The sequence below is a fragment of the Brassica napus genome, chromosome C2 (assembly GCF_020379485.1).
Source record: "Brassica napus cultivar Da-Ae chromosome C2, Da-Ae, whole genome shotgun sequence".
Lineage (NCBI taxonomy): Eukaryota > Viridiplantae > Streptophyta > Magnoliopsida > Brassicales > Brassicaceae > Brassica > Brassica napus.
The window spans coordinates 19,121,836-19,143,982 of record NC_063445.1 but is presented as its reverse complement, the minus strand read 5'-3'; the positions used below and the strand labels follow the sequence as shown (position 1 = coordinate 19,143,982).

The 22,147-nt window shown below is 37.5% G+C and overlaps 1 protein-coding gene and 1 pseudogene across 1 annotated transcript; both read left to right on the top strand.

Annotated features, from left to right (window-relative positions):
* The first annotated feature begins 4,610 nt into the window (after positions 1 to 4,610).
* LOC106428516 lies at positions 4,611 to 6,269 on the top strand (annotated as a pseudogene).
* A 13,020-nt stretch (positions 6,270 to 19,289) lies between these two features.
* LOC106363787 (WUSCHEL-related homeobox 12-like) lies at positions 19,290 to 21,360 on the top strand. Its single transcript, XM_048747829.1, has 2 exons — positions 19,290 to 20,237; positions 20,509 to 21,360. The coding sequence occupies exons 1-2, from the start codon at positions 19,604 to 19,606 to the stop codon at positions 20,715 to 20,717; spliced, it is 843 nt and encodes a 280-aa protein (XP_048603786.1). The 5' UTR covers positions 19,290 to 19,603; the 3' UTR covers positions 20,718 to 21,360.
* The last annotated feature ends 787 nt before the right edge of the window (positions 21,361 to 22,147 follow it).

The following is a 22,147-nucleotide window of genomic DNA, read 5'->3' as shown; positions in this document are numbered from 1 at the left end:
TGCGTGGAAAGGGGATGGTTTGTCGACAACTATGAAGTTGGTCATTTTCATGACTCCGCCAGCTATAATTGGGAGCTTAATTGTTCCCAATGAGGTGGCTGTTTCACCTGAGAAACCTACGAGGTTGGATTTCTGGTCGACAATTTCGTAGTCGTCTATTTCCATTCCCTTTAGTGCGTTGTAGAAAATAAGATCGACGGAGCTTCCGGTGTCGATCATGAGCTTAGGTACCTCGTACCCTGCTATATTTAATGTTATGACAAGGGCATCGTCGTGAGGTCTATCGAGGTCTAATGTCTCACTCTCCCAGAAAGAGATCTTAGTGTTAGACTCAGGCTTGGTCGGTTTGGACTGAGTGTTTGACACAGCTTTCCGTACGTGACTTTTAATAGAGTTAACGGAGTCTTGACACACATCGGACCCTCCAAGGATGTAATCGATCCTTGAGCCAGGGCTCGATTGGGGAGGTGGTTTACTCAAGAGGGCCTCGATTTGTAGGCTTTTTCCTTGTGGAAACTTTCCAAGGATCATATCGACTCTCTTTTTGGGAGCTGGGGGTGGTGAGTCTGTTTCTTTTTCAGGTGACCTCTCGCGTTTTGGAGAGCTATCTCTGGGACCTCTCTTCTGATAAGGTTGTGGCTTTTTGAGGTCCACATCTTTTATTTCTCCGGCTGCGAATTTAGCAGCCAGTTGTCGTTGGAGGTCCCAACATTCTTCGGTTGAATGTCCCTTTCGATCGTGGTAAGAGCAATGTTTGCTCTCGTCATAACCTTTGGACCAGGGGGCTTTAGCTGTCGCGGCGACAGGTTTTTCTTCCTTGTCTTCCTCGACTACGTAAGAATGTTCTCCCTGGGTCTGATTATTTCGGGAGCTACCTCTTTTGTGAGGTCCCTTTCCATCGGAGGCTTCGCCTTTCGGGTGACTCTGGGGTTTTCTGTGGAGCTTATCTAATGCTGCCATTTCCTCCTCCAAGGTAATGTATCTAGAGGCCTTATGGAGGGCGTCGTCGATAGTTGGAGGGGGATTTAGCGTTAGCTCCGAGAAGAAACCTGATTTATACCAGAGACCTCTCCTAAGAGCCTCAATGGCTACCTGATCGTTGGGATTCGAGAGTTTAGTTCTTACTGCTCTGAACTTTTCGATGTAGACTCGCAGTGAGTCTCCCAGTCCTTGTCTGATCTTCCAGAGGTCAGCCTCAGACGCTTGTTTCAGGATGTGAGTTGAATATTGCTTCATAAAGGCGTTAGCCAATTGATCGAAACTGTCTATAGAGTTCGGCTCGAGGCTGGAGAACCATTCGAGAGCTGTTCCGATCAGGTTTTCGGCAAATGTTCTGCAATATCCTGCATCACACTCTTCCTTTGTGAAGTGAGCTTTAACGATAGCTAATCGGAAGGCTCTTAAATAGGCCTTTGGGTCTGCGTTCCCATCGTATTCAGGAATCTTAATTTTTCGAGTATCTCTTATGTAAGAGTTGGCAATTCTATCGGTGAACGGAGTTCCACGAGTCTCCTCAATTAAGCTCTCGATTTCGGGAGCTGAGCTCGTTACCTTGTGAACTTGAGCTCCCAATTTCTGGAGAGCTGCGTGGGTTCGCTCCATGTACCTGCGAATTGCGTCAGGTCCCTCGAAGGGAAGGACATTTGGGTCATTATCAGATACTCGGCGAGCAGGTTCCTGGTGAGACCGAGCTCGGTCGTCTTCCCAGCTAGCTGGCGAAATAGGTCGCTCATTGGTCCTTAGGCTCCGAGCGAGGTTAGTGCGGAGAGCTGCAGGATCAGCATCCGTCCTTTGGTATTCGTCTGTGCTTGGGGTTGAAACCCTAGCTTGAAACACTGAAGCTGATGTTCTGGCCCCGGACGGTATGTTGGTTCCTGCTCCAGACCCGGAAGGAGGTGGCGGTGGAGGCAAACGGGTGCTCCCACCGGTGTTTCGATCAGGCATGGAGCTAGTTGTAGCTACATTGCTCCCCATGGTGCTGGTGATAGGAGGGGTAAACGCAGGAGCTGTCCTAGCGCGAGGCGTTTGGAAAGCAGGTTCCTGCCCTTCTGCACCTGGGCTATCAGGGGAGAAGTTCAGGCGCTCTCTAGGGAAGGAAGGGTCAGCTAACCGTTCATGGAAAGTGACTCCTCTTCCCTGGTGGACGGACGGTTGGGTCGTTGCGGATTGAGATCTGGTTATCTCTTCGAACTGTTGCTGCCGTTCGGCTAACTGTTGCACCGTTCGCTCGGTCTCTTGAGCTTTGTCCACTAACTGGAGCATCATCCGACGGATCTCAGAAAGCTGATCTTCCGTTTGGTTCGGAGCGGATTGATGCGATGGGTTATTGAGGGCTGAGGACCCAGAGTTGGTCCCTCCGGAGGCTCTCGGGTTATTTGCCCCCGGAGCAGTGCGATTCGGTGAGCTATTGCTCTGGTTCGATTGATCGGGGTTAGATGGATTCGTTCCGTCTAATGGATTCATCCTTTAAGCTTTAGAGAAAGGGATTCGATTATTTGTCCCCACAGACGGCGCCAATTGTGAGAGACAAGGTTTCACTTCTTAGATTTAGGTTAGGTCAAGAGAGATGAATGAGAATCGTGGGCTGAATCCCGTAAATAAACTTGAAGAATGAATATGATTTTATTGATGAGTTGAAAGATGATGAATACAAAGGAATGTATCTTGAGATGATTACTAAAGAATACGTAATGCTTTTAATCTAGTACAAAAGTTGATATATGGAAAAGAGATGGCTTGTCTTTTATCTTCTCCGTCTTTATATAGTCTAGGTTTCGTTGGCAACCCTTCAACTGTTCTCCGAGATATTCGGCTTCAATTACGGAACTCGCTTTAGGCTCCTCTTGACCGAGTCTCTTAAGGTGTTAGCTCACTTTCTGTCGTGACCTCTGCTATGATGTCTCCCAGGTCCAGTCGTCAGCTCGGCTTTCAGCTCCCTTTGTTATGATGGGCTTATCGCAACCCACATGCTAGCTCACGCTTATCGGTACCTCACCTGAGGGTCATATTCGGGTCCAACAGTGGTTTTGTTGTTTGAGGTGATGGTGTGGAAGGTTTTTGGAAAGGAGGTTGGCCACTCATAGAGCTCATCCTTGGAATGACCTTGCAGCAACTGGACCTTCGTTTTCAGATCCCTCACCTGAAAGTAAGAGGGAAAAAATTGTACAGATACTTGATTAGTATTGCACAATTTGAACACTGATATCAAATTCTTTTTGATGGCAGGTACGCAGAGAACATTAGACAAAGATAAAGGACGTGGAGAGGAGGGTAAGATTGTAGAACCAGTATGTGAAATGGTTAGCCCATTTCCATCGCCAATGATGACTTCCTCGCCGCCTGCATAAGGCTGATGCAGAGCCAAATTAGTAAGATCAGAGGAGATATGATGTGTTGCTCCTGAGTCCAGTATCCATGGTTGAGTGGTTTGAATTCCTCCTGAAGCAAAGTTTGCCCGGGGCTGCCACTGTGAAGGTGATGGGAGCAAGCCTGTTGTCTGACGAGAGAGTTGAGGACAACGCCTTGCACTATGTCCATGGACACTGCAAATTTGACACTTTCCCAAGTAAGGTCGTGGTTGCCATGGTTGAGTTGCAGTGTTGGTTATTGGACGAGACTGTGACTGCCAGTTTTGATTGCGATTGTTTGATTTGTATGGTGCTTTGAACTTGTTGGTGGCAATGTTGGCAGAGACAGGGAACGTGTTCAAGGGTTCCGCCGTAACGATCTTAGCCTCGTGGTTGAGGAGCTTTTCATGAAGCTCCGGCAGTGTTGGTGGAGCATCTCGTCCTTCAACCTGATCGATGAGAGACTTGTAGTCTTCTGGTAGACCTTCAAGAATGTACTCGATCTGGTCTTCTAGATCCACAGGTTTCCCAAGAATGGCTAGTTGATCAAACCGGGTTGTGAGGCCTTGAAAGTACTCATCAATCTGCTTGCTTCCTTTCTTCCATTGCTTGATTTGATGCTTCAGTTGTTTGATGTGTCCCCTGCTCGGCTTTGCATACGTGGAGGCTAGAAGATTCCAGATCTCAGCAGTGGTGTTCGTGTTTGACAGAAGCGGCTGGATTGATGGAGTGATGGCACCTAGTACAGCACTGTTTAGGAGCTTGTCCTGTCGGTTATGAAGCGTGTAGGCTGGGTTCTCAACCTGAACTCCATCAATGGTGATTTTCGGATCTGGGACGGTGGAGGAGACGTCTAGATATGATGCTAGAGCATAACCATCAAGGAGAGCATGCACTTGTCGCTTCCACATGATGTAGTTGGTGGTGTTGAGACGTGTCACGTTCGTCATGTTCACGTTAAGGAGAGATCCTTGAGTTACAGGAACAGTTTCAGTGTTTCCATTGTTAAATGGAGTGTTTGAGGCCATGGTTTCTAGAGAGAAACGAAGAAGAAAGAAAGAAAAACAAAGATGAAGAGATGAGAGCTGGATATCAAACTTGCTCTGATACCATATGAGGTTTGTGAAAGAGATGATTTTCATTATACGTAAGGTGTCTACATTTATACAAGAATAGAGAGAGTAAGTAAGTAAAGATAATATTCTGTATTTACACTGAGATATACGATTGCGTTAATGTCGCCAATCATATACTCTTGAGTATCTATAATAGTTGATCACAAATGTCTTACAATCCCTTCCACAAGAAGCAAAAGAAAAGTACTTCGAAGAAAAACTTCTTATCAACAAAAATGATGAAGTTTTCTTCTCTTCTTGTGCTTTTCTTTATTTTCCCGATCGCATTGGCCCAACTGCGAGTCGGATTTTATAGCCGGTCATGCCCTCAAGCCGAGACTATCGTACGTAATCTGGTGCGCCAACGGTTTGGTGTTGACCCAACCGTAACTGCTGCTTTGCTCCGTATGCACTTTCACGACTGTTTCGTTAGGGTAATAATCTAACCTATAACATTTTAATACAGCTATAACATGTCCAAACATTCTATGTTAATTTTTAGTTTAAACTGAACATGTTGTACAAAACAGCATACTGTATAATAAAGGCATTTTAAATAAGACTCTCATATAATTACATGAATTTCATATATTTATCATTTAGTCTGGTTAATCGTATTTAAAATATATATTATTGTTCATTCTTCGTAGGGCTGTGACGCTTCCCTTCTCATTGACTCAACCAACTCTGAGAAAACGGCCGGACCAAACGGAAGCGTTAGAGAATTTGACTTGATTGACCGCATCAAGGCTCAGCTAGAGGCTGCGTGTCCCTCCACGGTCTCATGCGCTGACATCATCACATTAGCGACACGTGACTCCGTAGCGTTAGCTGGAGGCCCGAGCTACAGCATCCCCACGGGAAGGCGCGATGGTTTGGTCTCAAACAATGTTGACGTGGCCCTTCCGGGTCCAAACAATCTCTGTCGCCGGAGCCGTCAGTTTGTTCACCAACAAAGGGATGAACGTATTCGACGCTGTGGCTCTTTTGGGTGCACATACCGTTGGTCAGGGAAATTGTGGTCTATTCAATGACAGGATCACTAATTTCCAGGGCACCGGACGACCTGACCCGTCCATGGACCCAGCCTTGGTTTCCAGGTAATTTTAAATCAACCAAATTTAATATTGAATTTATTGGGAAAAAATTACATAAGAATGAACAAAGTTCTTAAGTTTGAGAAGATTTAAAATTTTATTTTTATCCTAGTTAGAGCAGTTTAATAGTTGAAAATGTTTATTTTATAATTTCTGAAATCATCAGTAGGTACCCAGTTTTAGTTATATTAAAATATGGCATTTACATGGTTCAGGTTATAATCTTTTAAAAATAATGTTTACGTTATATATTTCCAAAATTTGGATTTCTTAAAATGCATTTTTTAACAAAGTTAGAAACGAATTTTCTATGAAAACTTAAGAAAAATTATTTTTACATTCAAAACGAGATTTATTATTTTAACTCATAGAAATAATAATCTGAATGTGTTATTTTCTTGTGATATAGCTTAAGGAACACATGTAGAAACAGCGCGTCAGCGGCACTAGACCAGTCGACTCCACTAAGGTTCGACAACCAATTCTTCAAGCAGCTCCGTAAAAGGAGAGGAGTGATGCAGGTTGACCAGCGGCTCGCAACAGACCGTCAAACTCGTGGTGTTGTGGCTCGATATGCTAACAACAATGCCTTCTTCAAACGTCAGTTTGTTAGGGCAATGATAAAGATGGGAGCCGTTGATGTGCTTACCGGTCGTGCTGGTGAGATTAGGATCAACTGCAGGAGATTCAACTGATGACCTTGATGAATTACTACTAAATGTGGACGTAATTATATTTTATATTTTCAAGTCTTATTTATGTTTCTAAATCATTTTTATGTGTGTTTGTTGGATTTTTGTTGCTTAAATATTTTTTCGTGAATTCACTACAAGAAAACATATTTTTTACGAGGGCAGTATTTGTTGTAAATTCGTCGTAATAGGGGCTTTACGACGAATTAACATCGATACGCGTTTCGTTGTTAAACGCTCGTCGTAACAGAGGTTTCGTCGTAAAGTCCTAGTTACGTTTACGAGGAAGTCAATTCCTCGTAAAGCGGAAGGAAACTATTCGTCGTAATGTCCTCGTAAACGACGATGTAAATACCTCGTAATAGTTCGTTGTAAAAGCCACGTAAGGCTTCCACGTAAAGTCGATGTAAATTTTACGAGGACTTTACAACGACTTCATGTAAATTCCTCGTAAACGTTACGAGGACTTAACGTGGAATTTTACAACGAATTTACATCTCCATATTTAAAATATTAATTAATTATAATAATTATATAAATTTTATAAAACAATAATTTTAAAATTTAAAATATTTGAAATAAAATTAAATATGAAACCAAATAATTTTTTTTTTAAAACTATAAATTCATTAATTAAATAGAATTTAAATTTTTTATACAAAACAAAAGAAATTAAAAAAGGAAACTAAAGGCCAACATCATGGTCATCGAAGTAGTTGGCTGAGGGGTTCGGGTCTGTAGACGTTCCTGCTTCGGGATCCGGCTGGCTCATCCCGAGAGCTGCTCGTCTCTCCGCCAAAGCTCTCTGCAAAGTTGGATTTCCCACCGCCATCACATCCAGCAAACCCTCGAGAGAGTCCAAACGCTGCTGCTGGGTATCCATGCGAGCCTGCATCCGGTCGTTGTCCTGGTCCCGTCTCGAATAGTATGACGAAGTCGCCCTTGCAACTTCGTTAACGGAACCTATTCCAACCGTCCTTCCCTTCTTTCTAGGAGCCACCTATATGTATATATATAAAACCGTATTTAGAGTTAATAATAAAATAAAGAAAAAAAATTAAAATTATTAAATTTTACCTCCTCGAAGATCCGGTCGACCTCTACGGTTGACAACTTGACGGGTAATCCATCTGCAGACTGTTGGGTAAGTTGCGTCTCTTGCTCTTCAACCCGAGACGCCACAGCGTTGAAGAGTTTCTCGGATGCAGGATCCACAAAAACCCCATCTGGTGAGGCGTGAGTCATCTTGAATAAGTCCGAGAGAGATGGCAAAACTCCCGTCTTCTCCAACTAATAAACAACAATAATAAATAAATTAAATATAATTAATAAATACAAGTTTAAAATAATGAAAATTATAAATTTAAATAAAACTTACAGCTTCGAGACGAATTCCGGCATGGGGTTTTTGGCCGGATCTATGAACCATGGGCAAATGGCCATCTTTATCCCTCGTTCTTCGGGAAGCGGAGCAGGAGTTGGCTTTGCGGATGGAGCTGGGTTCGTTCCAATAGGTGATGAGGCCATCCCATGCTTCCTTTGTGACCCCGCTCGGCTTCCCCTCATAGCCGTAAATCTCCCACTTGTCCTTCCAATCGGAGACGGTGTTGCAAAGACGAGTTTTCGCCTTTGCAATAAATTCGCTCTTCACCCTCTCGGTGATTCCTACGGACCAGTTCCACCTTTGCTGAAAAAACAAACATTTTAAAAGATTAGAAAAAAAAAATAATAATTATTTAATTAACAATATAAATATTAATAATATGTAAATATAATTACCGCAAAACATTTAAACCACGTCGTCTTGACGTGATCGGGAGTCATGGTCCAGTTGGGATAAGGGCCGTCATAATATCCCTTCATCGTCTCTGAAACGCTCCGGCTAACACGGTTGTTAGCCCCAAACCTGCAAATATAACAAATTTGTTAAAAAAATTGATCAAAGATTTTAAATTTAAAATTAATAATTTTATGTACTTACCAATAAGTACCCGGGGGTCTATCGGGGTCCAGAACGTGTAAACCCTCTCGTCCGGGCTGGGCAAGCAAATCCTCGACGGTGTATCTTGCGAATGGTGCATGAGCTGGCACCCGCAAATCGGGATGAACTGCAGCCGGTGGGGCAGGCTGATCCGGGGCGACAGGTGGAGCTCGTGGGGGAGGCATCTGAGATGGAAGAGGAGGAGGGGTCGAAGGAACTCTCCGAGATGTGTGAGAGTCTGGAACTGTCCCGGAAGAAGACGATGGACCGCTAGAGGAAGATCCATCGCCAAACAAATCCGCATACGTAGGTGCAGGAGCTGCTGGTCTCGGTCTAGGAGCCATCTAGAAAATTTAAAAAAATTAAATTAATATATATCCTAAACGAATTGTTTAAAATAATTTTCTAAACTAATCATCTAAACTAATTCCGTTAACTAATCACCTAAACTAATTCCCTAAACTAATCACCTAAACTAACAACCTAAACTATAAAAAAAAAAAAAAAGATAGAGAGAGAAAGTTACCTTAGAGGGGGAGAGGAGTTAGGGAGGAAGATACGAGCAGTGCTCGTATCTTCGACTTCTCCCATATATATAAAAACGGTTTCCTCGTAACTTCCTCGTAACATTACGACGAAGTTACCAGGCCCGTGTTTTTCCATTTACGACGAAGTTACCAGGCCCGTGTTTTTCGATTTACGACGAAATTACGTCGAAACATTGGTTTACGACGAATTTACAAGGCCCACGTTTACGACGAAGTTACCAGGCCCGCGTTTTTCCATTTACGACGAAATTACGTCGAAAAATCGGTTTACGACGATTTTACAACGCTTAACCCTAAACACCGAGAATGAAATCCCTAAACCCCAAAGTCACATATCATCTAACATCATATCTCTTCTTCTCTACTACTTTGTGCTCTTTCTCCAACTTAAACTCTAAAACCCTAAAACTCCAAATAATTTTTTAAAATTAACACAAATACATATTATATAAAACAACATTTGTTACACATACATTAGGATGGTAAAAAAACAATATTTCTTTAAACATACGTTACAATAGAGAAATACAACATCAGAGACATATATTACATCACTCTAAATCGTTTTCGTTCTCATCAATATTACATCACTCTAAATCGTTTTCGTTCTCATCACTATCATTACAATCATCATCGTCGCTTCTCTCGAACTCGTCTTCACGTGCTTCATCTGTCGCATCTTCGGGAATATCTTCATATTGAAAGTTTTGCGGGTCGATCAAAAGGATTTCATCAGTTGGTTGTTCTGGTACCTCAACTTCATTGATAGCGTCTTCTTCTTGCAAGGGCGGTTCTTCTCCAGCGACAATGCGTCCACGAGGTGTAATTTTGATAGCAGCTAACCAGTTTATCCCGGAAGTTCGAAGCCGAGGATAAGGAAGGAAGCTTACTTGCTCGGCTTGTGAAGCTAAAATGAAAGGCTCAAATTTGTTGTATCTTCTCCCAAAATTGACATCCACAACACCAAATTTGTTATACCGAATCCCTCGGTTCACAACAGGATCGAACCATTCACATTTGAAGAGGACGCATTTTAGCTTCAATAACCCCGGAAATTCCACTTCAATAATCTCCTGCAAGATCCCGTAAAAGTCCGTTTCACCTTTCACACATATTCCGTAGTTACTCGTTGCCCGATGTCTCCCATACTCGTATGTGTGAAAGGTAAATCCTCGTGTGAAATACATAGGTGATGTGGTGACCTTTGCAACTGGACCTTGAACCAATTCGTGAAACCATACGGGATAATAAGGATCGTCGTAATCAACCTGCAAAAAGCAGTTATTCTTAATTAATATTGAAGTATCAAAACACTTACTTAATTAATCAATGTATGAGATATATTACGTACCTGTGATTTTAACCACTTGACAAAGTGCTTATCTTTACGTGTCTCCACATCAGTTGCAGATATTCCTGGTATTGCTTCTTCAACTTGAGATACAAACATGCTGCAAATTAAACAAATAATCAAGTCATACATAATTAACTGCAATTCATATAATTAACATTCACAAAAATATTTACCTTTCAAAGTAACGGGTCATTGCATCCTCGCAGTTGAGCAGAATATAAGTGTGGGCACTATGTTTATCCTCTTCACATGACCACCATACTTCTTTCGTTTTACCACCAAACCTTGCAATTTCGCAGAAAATGTCAGGAACACCATCAATTGGATATGATGTCGGTACTCCACCATCATCATATCTTCTAGGAACTCTTTTCCTCGTACGAACAGTTGGAGCAAAGTAGTATGATGTGAAGTTAGATGTTTCGGCTGTCAAACTTCCCGCAACTATTGAACCTTCCACCTTTGCAAGATTTCTTGCTTTCCCCTTCAAATGTTTCATCTGTCGCTCATACGGATACATCCATCCGTTGTGAACAGGTCCACGAAGCAATGCTTCATATGGTAGGTGGACAACTAGATGCTCCATGACGTCAAAAAATGAAGGAGGAAATATCTTCTCCAGGTTGCACAATATGATCGGAATGTTATGATGAAGTTGTTCGATGACTTCTTCCTTGAACGTACGTGTGCTGAGATCTCTGAAAAAAGCGCCGATGGCTGTATATTGCAAAAGTAATCAAATTAATAACATTTCATAACATATGTATATATATTAACGTTTTATAATTACCTGCAAGTGCTTCATGGACATTTGCTGGAAGGAGCTCGGCAAAAGCAAATGGAAGAAGTCGTTGCATAAACACATGACAATCATGACTCTTCATTCCGGAGAACTTTTGACCTCGTTCAACACATTTTGACAGATTTGAAACATAACCATCAGGAAACTTAACTTCTGATGCAACCCAGTCAAACAAGGTTGTTTTGGCTTCTGATGACAACCGGAAGATGGGAACAGGAACGTTTCCATTGCTCTTGATATGTAACTCACTTCTTGAGCAAATATCAGGTAAGTCCATCCTTGACTTTTTGTTATCTTTTGTCTTCCCAGGGACGTTAAGTAATGTATTCATGATGTTCTCAAAAAAGTTCTTCTCAATATGCATGACATCCAGATTGTGGCGTAAGAGAAGATCCTTCCAATAGGGTAGCTCCCAAAATATACTCTTCTTATGCCAATTGTGAGACACACCATATCCATCAGGCATATTTCCAGGAACATGCCAATTTCCTCCAACTTTAACTGTTTCCTGAGCTCCGTAATAATCAATGTCTGCTTCGATCTGCTGGCCGGTGAGATATGGAGGAGGACCGTCTCTGACAATTTTTTTGTGCCGAAACAATGTCTTATTTCTTCTGTACGGATGGGCAAGTGGAAGAAAGCGACGATGACAGTCAAACCAACAACTCTTCCTACCATTCTTCAGTTGAAAAGCATCCGTCGATCCAAGACAATATGGACAAGATAATCTTCCATGTGTTGTCCAGCCAGACAACATCCCATAAGCAGGGAAATCACTTATCGTCCACAGCAGAACTGCTCGCATCGTAAAATTGTTTTTCAAGGAACAATCGTACGTCCACACCCCTTCTGACCACAATTGCTTTAGCTCTTCTATCAACGGTTGAAGAAAAACATCAAGAGACCGTTTTGGATGCTTCGGCCCAGGGATTAATATGGTCAAAAATAGAAATTCTTGTTCCATGCACATATCCGGCGGTAAATTGTACGGCGTAAGAATGACTGGCCACAAAGAATATTGTCTACCAGACATTCCAAATGGAGAAAATCCATCGGTGCATAACCCAAGATAGACATTCCGAATATTTGTAGCAAAATCTGCGTGTACCTTGTTGAAATGTTTCCACGCTCTTGCGTCTGATGGATGTGCAACCTCACCATCTCTCTGGACATGTTCCGCATGCCACCTCATCGATGCAGCAGTCCTCTCAGATTGATATAATCTTTTCAATCTGTCTGTAATTGGTAGGTACCACATCCTTTGGTACGGTACCCTATTCCTCCCACGGCCTTGCGGTTTGAATCGTGGTTTTTTGCAGAATCGACACTCTTCTAACTTGTCATCTTCTTTCCAGTAGATCATGCAGTTGTCGATGCAAACATCAATCATCTCCGAAGGCAACCCAAGACTATAAACCAATTTCTGAATCTCATAATAAGATTCAGCAGACACGTTGTCTTCTGGCAAATACTCTTTAAACAACTCCGCCCATGCATCCATGCAATTCTCAGGTAAATTATGATCCGTTTTAATATTCATCATCCTAGCTGCTAGAGACAATTTAGAGAGACCTTCTCTACAACCAGTGTAGATTGGTTGATTTGCAGCATCTAGCATTTCATAAAACCTTTTTGCATCCAAATTAGGTTCTTCTACATTTCCAGTTCCATCAGCTATTGTTGTAGTTGTTTCTAAAAATGCATCACTAATCATATCTTGAACCCTATCATGATCTACCATCTGCTCATGATCTTGATGATAATTATATCCATTATGCAAATGATTCGGTTCTTCACTATGATGACCATCCTCAAAATTATTATTACTACTACTAGCTTCATTTCCCCCATAACCCTCTCCATGTTGATACCAAATGTAGTACTGTGGTGTAAATCCTCTGTTTACTAAATGCTTCCATACAGTTTCACTACGTGCAAATTTTGAATTCTTGCATTTCCGACAGGGGCAGAACATCTTACCGCTTTCCTGTGTGATCGGTGTACAGCCCGCCTGGTGCATGAATGTCTCTAGCCCGCTCAGAAATGCGTTTGTCACCCTCCCGTCGGAATCTTTGTGCAAATACATCCAACTCCGTAACTCGTAAATACTACCGCCACCGGCCATTTTTTCTTAGATTTTTTTTTCAAATCTTTTTTTTTCTGATTTTTTCGGATTTTTTTTCTCCCGTTTGTGTGTTGTGAGGAAGAGAGTTGTGGGAAATGACATATATATAGAGAAATTTTCGAGTTAGGTAGTTGAAAAATAACAACGATTTTACAAGGAATATTTTACATGGATTTTACATGGTTTTAACATATTATTTACAACGAATTTACGACGAAATTAGGTAAGTTAAAGCACATTGAATACACGTTTTCACCTAAATATAACGGTAACATGATTCGTTGTAATGTCGATGTAAAGTTTACTTTTCGACGTACTTGCGTCGTAATATTACATGGCGTTTACGACGAAATTTGGTTTCGTTGGTTTCGTCGTAATTGCGTTGTTAAGCCACCAGTTACTATTTCTAAGACGACGATAAGGAACCTGTGTCGTTCGTCTGTCTGCCAATTCAGTGGAATGACAAGGAGAAAGTGGACGGAAGTGCAGCTGGTTTGTACTTGAGAGGAACCTTTGACGATGGTTGGAGGTTCCTTTCAAGTATAAACCAACTGCACTTCCGTCCACTTCTCCTTGTCGCTCCACTGAATTGGCAGACAGACGAATGACTCATGTTCCTTATCGTCATCTTCGAAATAGTAATTGGTGGCTGAATGAGGAACATAGTCTAAACGCCATCAGGTTCGAGAGGAAGAGAGTTGTGTGTTGTGAAGAAGAGAGTTGTGGGAAATGACATATATATATAGAGAAATATAACAATGATTTTACAAGAAAAGTTTTACATGGATTTTACATGGAACATTTACAACGACTTTACAACGAATTTAGGTAAGTTAAAGCACATTGAATGCACGTTTTCACCTTTATATAACGGTAACATGATTCGTTGTAATGTCGATGTAACGTTTACAACTATTTCGCATTCCACGTACTTTCGTCGTAAACTTCATTGACTTTACGACGAAATAATGTCTCGTCGTAATTGCGTTGTAAAGCCCATGTAAAGTTACGAGGAAATAATTTCGTCGTAAACCGCCGTTGTTACTGCTACGTTTTCTTGTAGTGATTGGATATATAGTTTCAATTCTAGAAAAATATAACTATATGTTGGTCTGAATATTGAAGATGTATCTTATTCTTATTCATTTATTTTGTGGTATTTAGTCTTTTTAAAATATTGGTCAAGTATCTTTGTCCTGATTAATTATATATAAACTTTTATATACTTGGTTTGTTTCCAATAGATTTACTTAAGAAACATAAGATATCATCAGAGCCGGTCTTTGGACCAAGCCAATAAAACATTAGCTTCCAACCATTTTATTGTAAGATTAATTTTGACCATAAATTAACAAAACTTTCTTTTGGTCTAGTGGTTAAGGGCCGCCAAACCAAAAAAAGGTCTAGTGATTAAAGTTTTGAGGTTACTAAGTTCTCTTCTCCTCGACCTAGATTCAAATTCTCAGAAAGTGGATAATTCTTTTAAATTTGATTAGAGCATGATTAATGGAATGTTTTTAGGGTGGAGTTCTTATCGGAATATAAAAAAACCGTCTCTTAACTTTTAACTAAAAAAACTAAAAACCGACCCTTAAATATCTAAGAGTGGTTCTTAGCTTTTTTAGTTAAAGTCAAAAGACAGTTTCTTATATCCCGTTAAGAACTTCATTCCAAGAACCTCTCATTAATCATGCTCTTATGGGCTAGAATTTCATAAGACTGGTTCTGGATATCATGCAAAAGATACTACATATTCATGTATAAATAATATATTACCTGAATATAGAACAAAGATTGTTACGTATATTACTAAGATATTACATATTCTTTTTCTTGTTCAAAAAAGATGTTAGTATAAACAATATGTAATATAAATAATATATTACAAAGATATGAGGAAAGAAAAGAAACAGAAGATATTTCCCTGAGAGCGGTTAGGATCATATCATGCAAGCAGACCTAACCGATATTACATATTCAGTTATAAATTATATGGGCTTTGAAATTGGCTGGTGATATTAGATATTCAGACAGCATAGGTTTTGATGAGCCTATTTACTGTCCAACACTTTTGATGTCTATTGATGAGCCTATTTACTATCCAACGCCGTTAGGAGAGAGAAAATCACACTTTAGATTCATATACGTATCAAGCGTCTGAAGAAATTCCAGAGAGCCGCAAATGATATATACTAAATTTTTGTACTTATTTGTGAGAATAAAATACTATGGATGTGGTAAATGCATGAATCTGTCTATAACTTGATCTTTATACTTTATAGGTTTTATTTTAAAGTACAAATATAATGAAAAGCTAATAAGAATCTAGCCTTTTGGCACTTCTTGTGAGTGCTAATCATTCAAGTGCGCGACACATCAGATGCACTTACACCAGATTAAAAAGTACAGTGGCGCCGTTCGTTTGGTGTGTTTTGGAACAAAGCATGAGAGTTTCAATTTATTGTTAAGGAAAACTATATATGTTGACGTTGTCTTAAAATGCAAACGATGCCTATCGGATTTGAAATGTTTTTTCACTAAAAAAATATAAATCATCTTGTTGGTTAGTGTAAACTAGGATAATCAATTTTCATTTGGTGCGTAAACCTGGTAATTAACTACACAAAGCATGAAAAGTCTAGAAAACAGCCTTCAATAAAAGAAGAAAAATAAATTAAATTACTTGCATATATAAAGGAAAAACATAATATTATTTTTTGCAACTTTAATATTATGTTTGTTTGTAAGATAAATATACTGTGATAGAACTCCTTCAAATAATTTTTTTAACTCCTTAAAATATTCGATTATTCAAATATTTTTTATTTTTTTTAACGACATGTTAAAAACAAATCATTTAAACAAAATGTTGCTTATAATAGTATTTCCAGTTATATTTTCTACCAATTTTTTACATAGCATTAAGATGAAATTTATAGGAAAGTTTCGTATTTGAATAAAAATTTAATGCGTATGTTCATTTATCTTTCTGAATGAATTTTAAATTAACTTGTTAATTTATCATATATAACCAAGAAGAAAAGAATACAATATACAATTTCTAGTAATTAAATAAAAACTCTTCAAAATACTAGAAGCTATAACTTCAAAAAACTATATGATATGATCTAAGTATGCCGTCACAGGTATAAAGGGAATGGATAGAACAAATGCAGTTAAACAATATGCTAGGTACATATGGGAACCGGTACATATGTATAACGCATCTAAAATGCATTAAACAATAAAAGAAAATTCTTTAACATTTTGAAGGGCCAAAATTTTTTTTTATATACATAATTGTTCTAGTTGATCGCATATATGTAGGTATTATTAATATCAAGTAGGTCTGTGTATATATAAATATTAAAGAGAGTTCGTACGCAAACTAATTGTTACAGAGCAGGACCACATAAGGAAGATTTCAGAAGAAAGAAGTCTCAAACTCTTACAAGATTTTGGTCTTCAGGACCACAGAGAGATTGGCTTAAAGGGATCACTTTTGTGAATCCTCGTACAGTCTCTGCCGGATCCCTAGGTACACTTTATGCTAACTATACTTTATTCTAACTATAAGACATTTTTCGATACAAACGTCAATGTTCGATTCATTAAAGTTTCTAATGCTGCATGACGTATTGTGTACATATATTAACTATACATGGAGAATCATACAATAAGTAGAATTGGTGTTAAAAAAAAGGAGAATTGGTAATTATTTATGTTTGATGCATGTAACACTTGAGTTAACTTTAAATATTATATTTGTTTAAATTTTCTTAACAAATGCATTACGCCTATTTTAGGGTCTAAATGCAGCATCGTGCAATTGATATTTGTAGACCCAAAAATAAAATATATTTTGGTAACTTATTTTTGAAAAAGTTTAAAATTCATGCGGCACATAGTCGAACCCACGATTCAGAATTGGACAAACATCAGTAGAATTAACTAAATTTTGGTATAAATATCTGGCCCTAAAAATAATTATACACATTATGACAACTTGCGGAACGAACAACAATAGTACGATCATAATAGTATCAAAATATATAGATACATAAGTATATGTTTAAAAAAATTTGTTACTACTAACTGTATTAGTGTGATGCGGTTACTAGACAGTTGAAACCTTAGTTTGAGAAGGGAAAAATATTAACAAAAACTATTAAAAATTATATATCCTGGTTCTGAATACGAAACTGGTTAATATATATTTTATGTGTTTATATATGTACCAGTTAAGTAGAAAATCAATTTCCGTTTTGCGGAAAAAGAACAAACAGTTGGAGAAGTTATAAGAGACAATACGGCGAACTCCGCTGGCCACACGGATATAAGCTATTGCTTTCGGCTCATTTGAATGTCCAGGAGAGGGTCTATCCGTGGGCTGTATCTCCACCCGGGGGTTAGGTCTGTGTCTTTAATAGATCCGGGTTTAACCCTTTATTTTTAAAAAAAAAAAAATTATAAAAGACAAGTAATACCCAGTTGTATCAAGTCGGTAATAATAATAAATAGATAAAATGATCTGGACAATCGTTACCTCCTTACAAATATATGACGTAAAATATTTTTTTTAAAAAAAAAACTGAAAAAAGCTGCACAGAAGACGCAAGTTACGCAGGCCTTAGATTCCTTTTACTTAACAAGTCACGGGAGGATTGTTTCACAACTCCTAGTAGTAGTTTTTCTGTGTTCCCTGACGTGCATGAATTATAAAATCTACTCCCACCGTTTTTTTTCATATAAATAGTTTTAGAAAAAAATTTATGTTCCAAATTATATGTTATTTTCGATTTTCTATGTAAAATTTATTAACAATTAATGTTATATGACCAATGATAATATACCTTCTATTTTATTATTGGTTGATTTATGGTTAGATAAATAATTAATAATATTTTTGTTTAAAAAGTGTAAAAAATTGATAATTTTTTTTAATTTACGTGCATATTCTAAAACGACTTATAATTAAAAAAAGGAGAAAGTACTAAACAAATTTAAAGGGAATTTCAGCTAAACGTGTGTATAAAACTGTATGTAGAAGCCAGGGGAATCTCTCCCTGAAGTTATTATCGATCTATCTTAAGATCATTATCGCTATCTTAAGATCATTATCGCTATTCACATTTACCATATACGATATACATATTCCCTTACGGATCAAGTGACTAAAATATTTTTTTTGGCAAACTAAAATATATTTTCTTGGTCAAATAAAAACAATATATGTGCCAAATAACTCGATCGGTTTATAACTTCAACGGGTGGCCATGTGAAAAGCAAGAAAAAGTACAGAGGAAATGGAGTTTTATATAGTATTTTGAGATGATAAAACAAAAAGAAACAATGTAACAGCTAAGAAAATAGCATCGATCATCAAAAACCAGAATCCATCTGCATGGAACAGATCGTCGCCGATTGTATCTTTCAACATTCATAAAGTTTTTAAGTATATTATATTCACAGTTGTACTTTTAACTGTGAATGTAACAATTATTTTTGTTTTGGTGTATTATCAATTAGACTTATCACATATCACAGACTTAGAGCACATGCCACGCAGGGTCCATAGGAGAAATCCTTAAAAAAAAAATTAAAAAATTGATTTTTTTAGTTTTCGTGTCGGATCGGAGCCGAAAAATCTCAAGCTAAAGATTGATCTCAGCTGAATTTCGTTACTGTGTTGCGGGCCCCACGACACGTGACGGCCTACGATTAGTTTGTTTTTGTTTTTTTTAATTAGACGAAAAAAGAAAAAAAATTAAAAAAATAAATAAAAAAAAGCATTGGAAATCGAGCGTGGTGAGACTCAGCGTTGCATGTGCTCTTATGTTTGTGATTTGGTCCAATAATGCAATGTGGAAGCATTCCTAGCTAGCTTGGTATATATTTCATGAAATAGTTTAGCAATATATATATATCATGAAATAATACGAAACCCCCAGTTTATTCGCCTCTCTTAGAATACGTGTTAACATATTTGACCGTGCATATACAAAATTTAGATCTTAGTGAGGACAATACACTAGTGTAACTTAATATTTAAACCAATGTTAAAGAAATTTGCTAGGCGGTATTTATACGTGCAGAGAATTATTATTTATGCGAATTATTCGAACCTATGCGAGACATAGAAGTTAATTAAATTATTGATTTATTTTTTATATATTTTATATAAATTTTATTTTTTAAGTTTAATTATAAAATTATTTGATGAATTGTCAAAATTAAATTATCACAACAAAAATTTTAAAAACAATTGTATGTTTGTACTAATATTATTATTTAATTTAACATATTTATATTAATTTATATTGATTTAAATTGTTTTAGAATGATTTAAATTGATTTAAGTCGTATAAACCGACTTTTAGAACCATGATTCAAATTAAAACAAAAAATATTTATTGAGAAACTCTCTCCTATAATTTATTTAAACATAACTTCTCTCAAGGCTCAAGTCGCCACAAACTTTCCTTCCTTTATCCATTATCCAAAAACACGAAAGAAAGAATCTAGCAAATTCTTAACAGTCGATGGATCAAGAAGGATCATCACAAAGCCCTACCGGGCAGGGCCGTTCTCCCTCTGCACCCTCTAATTCTACCGCACCGTCCCGGTCCCGTTGGTCACCTAAACCGGAGCAAATCTTGATACTCGAATCCATTTTCAACAGTGGTATTGTCAACCCACCAAAAGACGAAACAGTGAGGATAAGAAAAATGCTTGAGCAATTTGGTGCAGTGGGTGACACAAACGTCTTCTACTGGTTTCAAAACCGACGTTCAAGATCTCGCCGGAGACAGCGGCAGCTTCAAACCGCTACTGCCGCAGCCGTCACTTCCAGAGGAGCTGAAGACCAGCAGCACATGACGACCATGAGCATGCATCATCCTTACAGAAACAACGAGATTAATTTGGGATTTGGAAGTTGTAGCAACTCGTCAGCTAATTTCTTCTTTAATGATCCTTCATCTCAAGTATCTTCCTTTCTTCTCGGTCACTCGTCTTCTTCCTCGAATGGTGGATGTGAAAGTAACAATGGCATGGAGAATCTCTTCACAATGTATGGCCATGAATCTGATCATCCCCATCTTCATCAGCACAGCTCAAATGATGCAACAATTTCAAACCCATCTGACCAAAACTCCAGTTTCCACTATCAACAAGGTGAATCATTAATTTGCATGCCTCATATTTTTCTTTTATACCGTAAACTTTGGTTTTTTAGATTATCAACCAGTACTTAAAAGTTACCGAAATTTGGATGACTCCTGTTTTTAATGAGAAGGTTTGAAAGTGAATAAGGAAGATACAACTTTTTAAGTGAGTTTCAAACTAAGAGCTCGAATTTTAAGTTAGGCTAATTTGTGTATTTTGAGATATAATTCTCAAAAAAATGTTCTTATATATTTTAAATTTGAAAAAAATAAAATAAAAGGGTTAATGACGGTGTTCATAAACGGAGTTCCAACGGAAGTAACAGAAGGAGCAATAGACATGAAAGCAATGTTCGGTGAAGACTTGGCGTTAATGCATTCCTCTGGTCTTCCTCTTCCCATTGATGAGTTTGGTTTCTTGATGCATTTTTTACAACATGGCCAATCTTATTTCCTGGTAACTCAGTTTAACTCACTTTTATCTATCTAATTAATATATAGACATCTTGTTACTCTATAAACAAAAGTACTCATAAATAAATTCTTTAATAATTTTCAGACCCTTTGGGTCGTCTGTGAATCCTTTTCTATAAATTGCGAGATAAATCTGTTTTCCTTTAAATTACTAAATCATGTGTATAGAATGTGCTGAAACCTAATTATTCTGGTCAAGTCCTTAATTTCTGCAGATAATAATGTCGAGAACCCAGTTCAGTGTGTATCTAAGCTAGATCATAAAATATTCCAGCATAAAATATAGTTAAATACTTATATATAGATTTGACGATTTTCGGTTTTATGCAATAAATGAATATCCGTAACTGAAGTTTTGTAATTTAAGTAAAACTTTACGGATCGATTTCAGCTCTTATAAACACACGTATATATTTCTAACTGTTGGTTAACAAAAAAAAAAAAAAAAAACATGATATATTTCATTTTTAATAAAGAATATACGAATAAACACAAGAACCAATGAAATCCGTCTTTTTGAGGATAAGTATTTAATTGAGTTCATTGGCAAAAGAGTTCTTGGGAAATTATATTCTTGGTCAAACAAATAGACAGCCATTTGTTAGGGCTTTCCAATATGGTCATCAGTTGATTAATTAACACAGTTATATTATTCTTTTTTAATAAATTTTATTTTTCGTTGTTTGATTTCATTTTTTCATCGACAGGTACCGAGACAGACATGACCTTGTGTTGCGACTTACAACATATACGTTCGATTATTTTAAACTTTACTTTTGTTGATTTTATGTCAATCGTGTATACTTATAGATTAAATAAATGTTGGAACGTAAGATATTTTGTTTTCTTGTCGATTCTTGCTAGCCTGAACATAAACCTTAATCAACAAAACAAGCAAAATCTTAACAGAGATCTAGTTTGGGAATAAAGTGTCGAAGTTTTAAAATTAAAAGATTAATTAAATCTTGATTTATTTAGTGTTATCCATAGTAGATATTAGTATATAGTTACTTCAGCACTGGGTGAAATGTATCAATATTTGATATCCTTCTCGATCGACGATTATTTGTTTGTGTATTATTCCTTAGGATTAAGTATATAAATAACAACACTTGACGATACTGGCCCTTAAGTGTCACAGACCACTATTGCTAGTTTTTTGTGATGATTGTTTCAATAGTTTCTAGTTTTAGTTTTTGGTTTTTAGATTTTAGTTTTTGGTTTCTAGATTTTGATTTTGGTTTTTAGTTTTTGATTTTTGGTTTTTGGTTTTACTGTACTTTTTTTTTATTTTTCAAAAATTAATTAATACATTACTTTAAAATAATACAAAAAATAGCAATAAATATTTAAACTTACAATTAAAATTTATCAAAATATTGTGATTATTATTTAAAATAAAACACAATAGCATTTATAAAATATAGAAATTTTAATTATTTTATT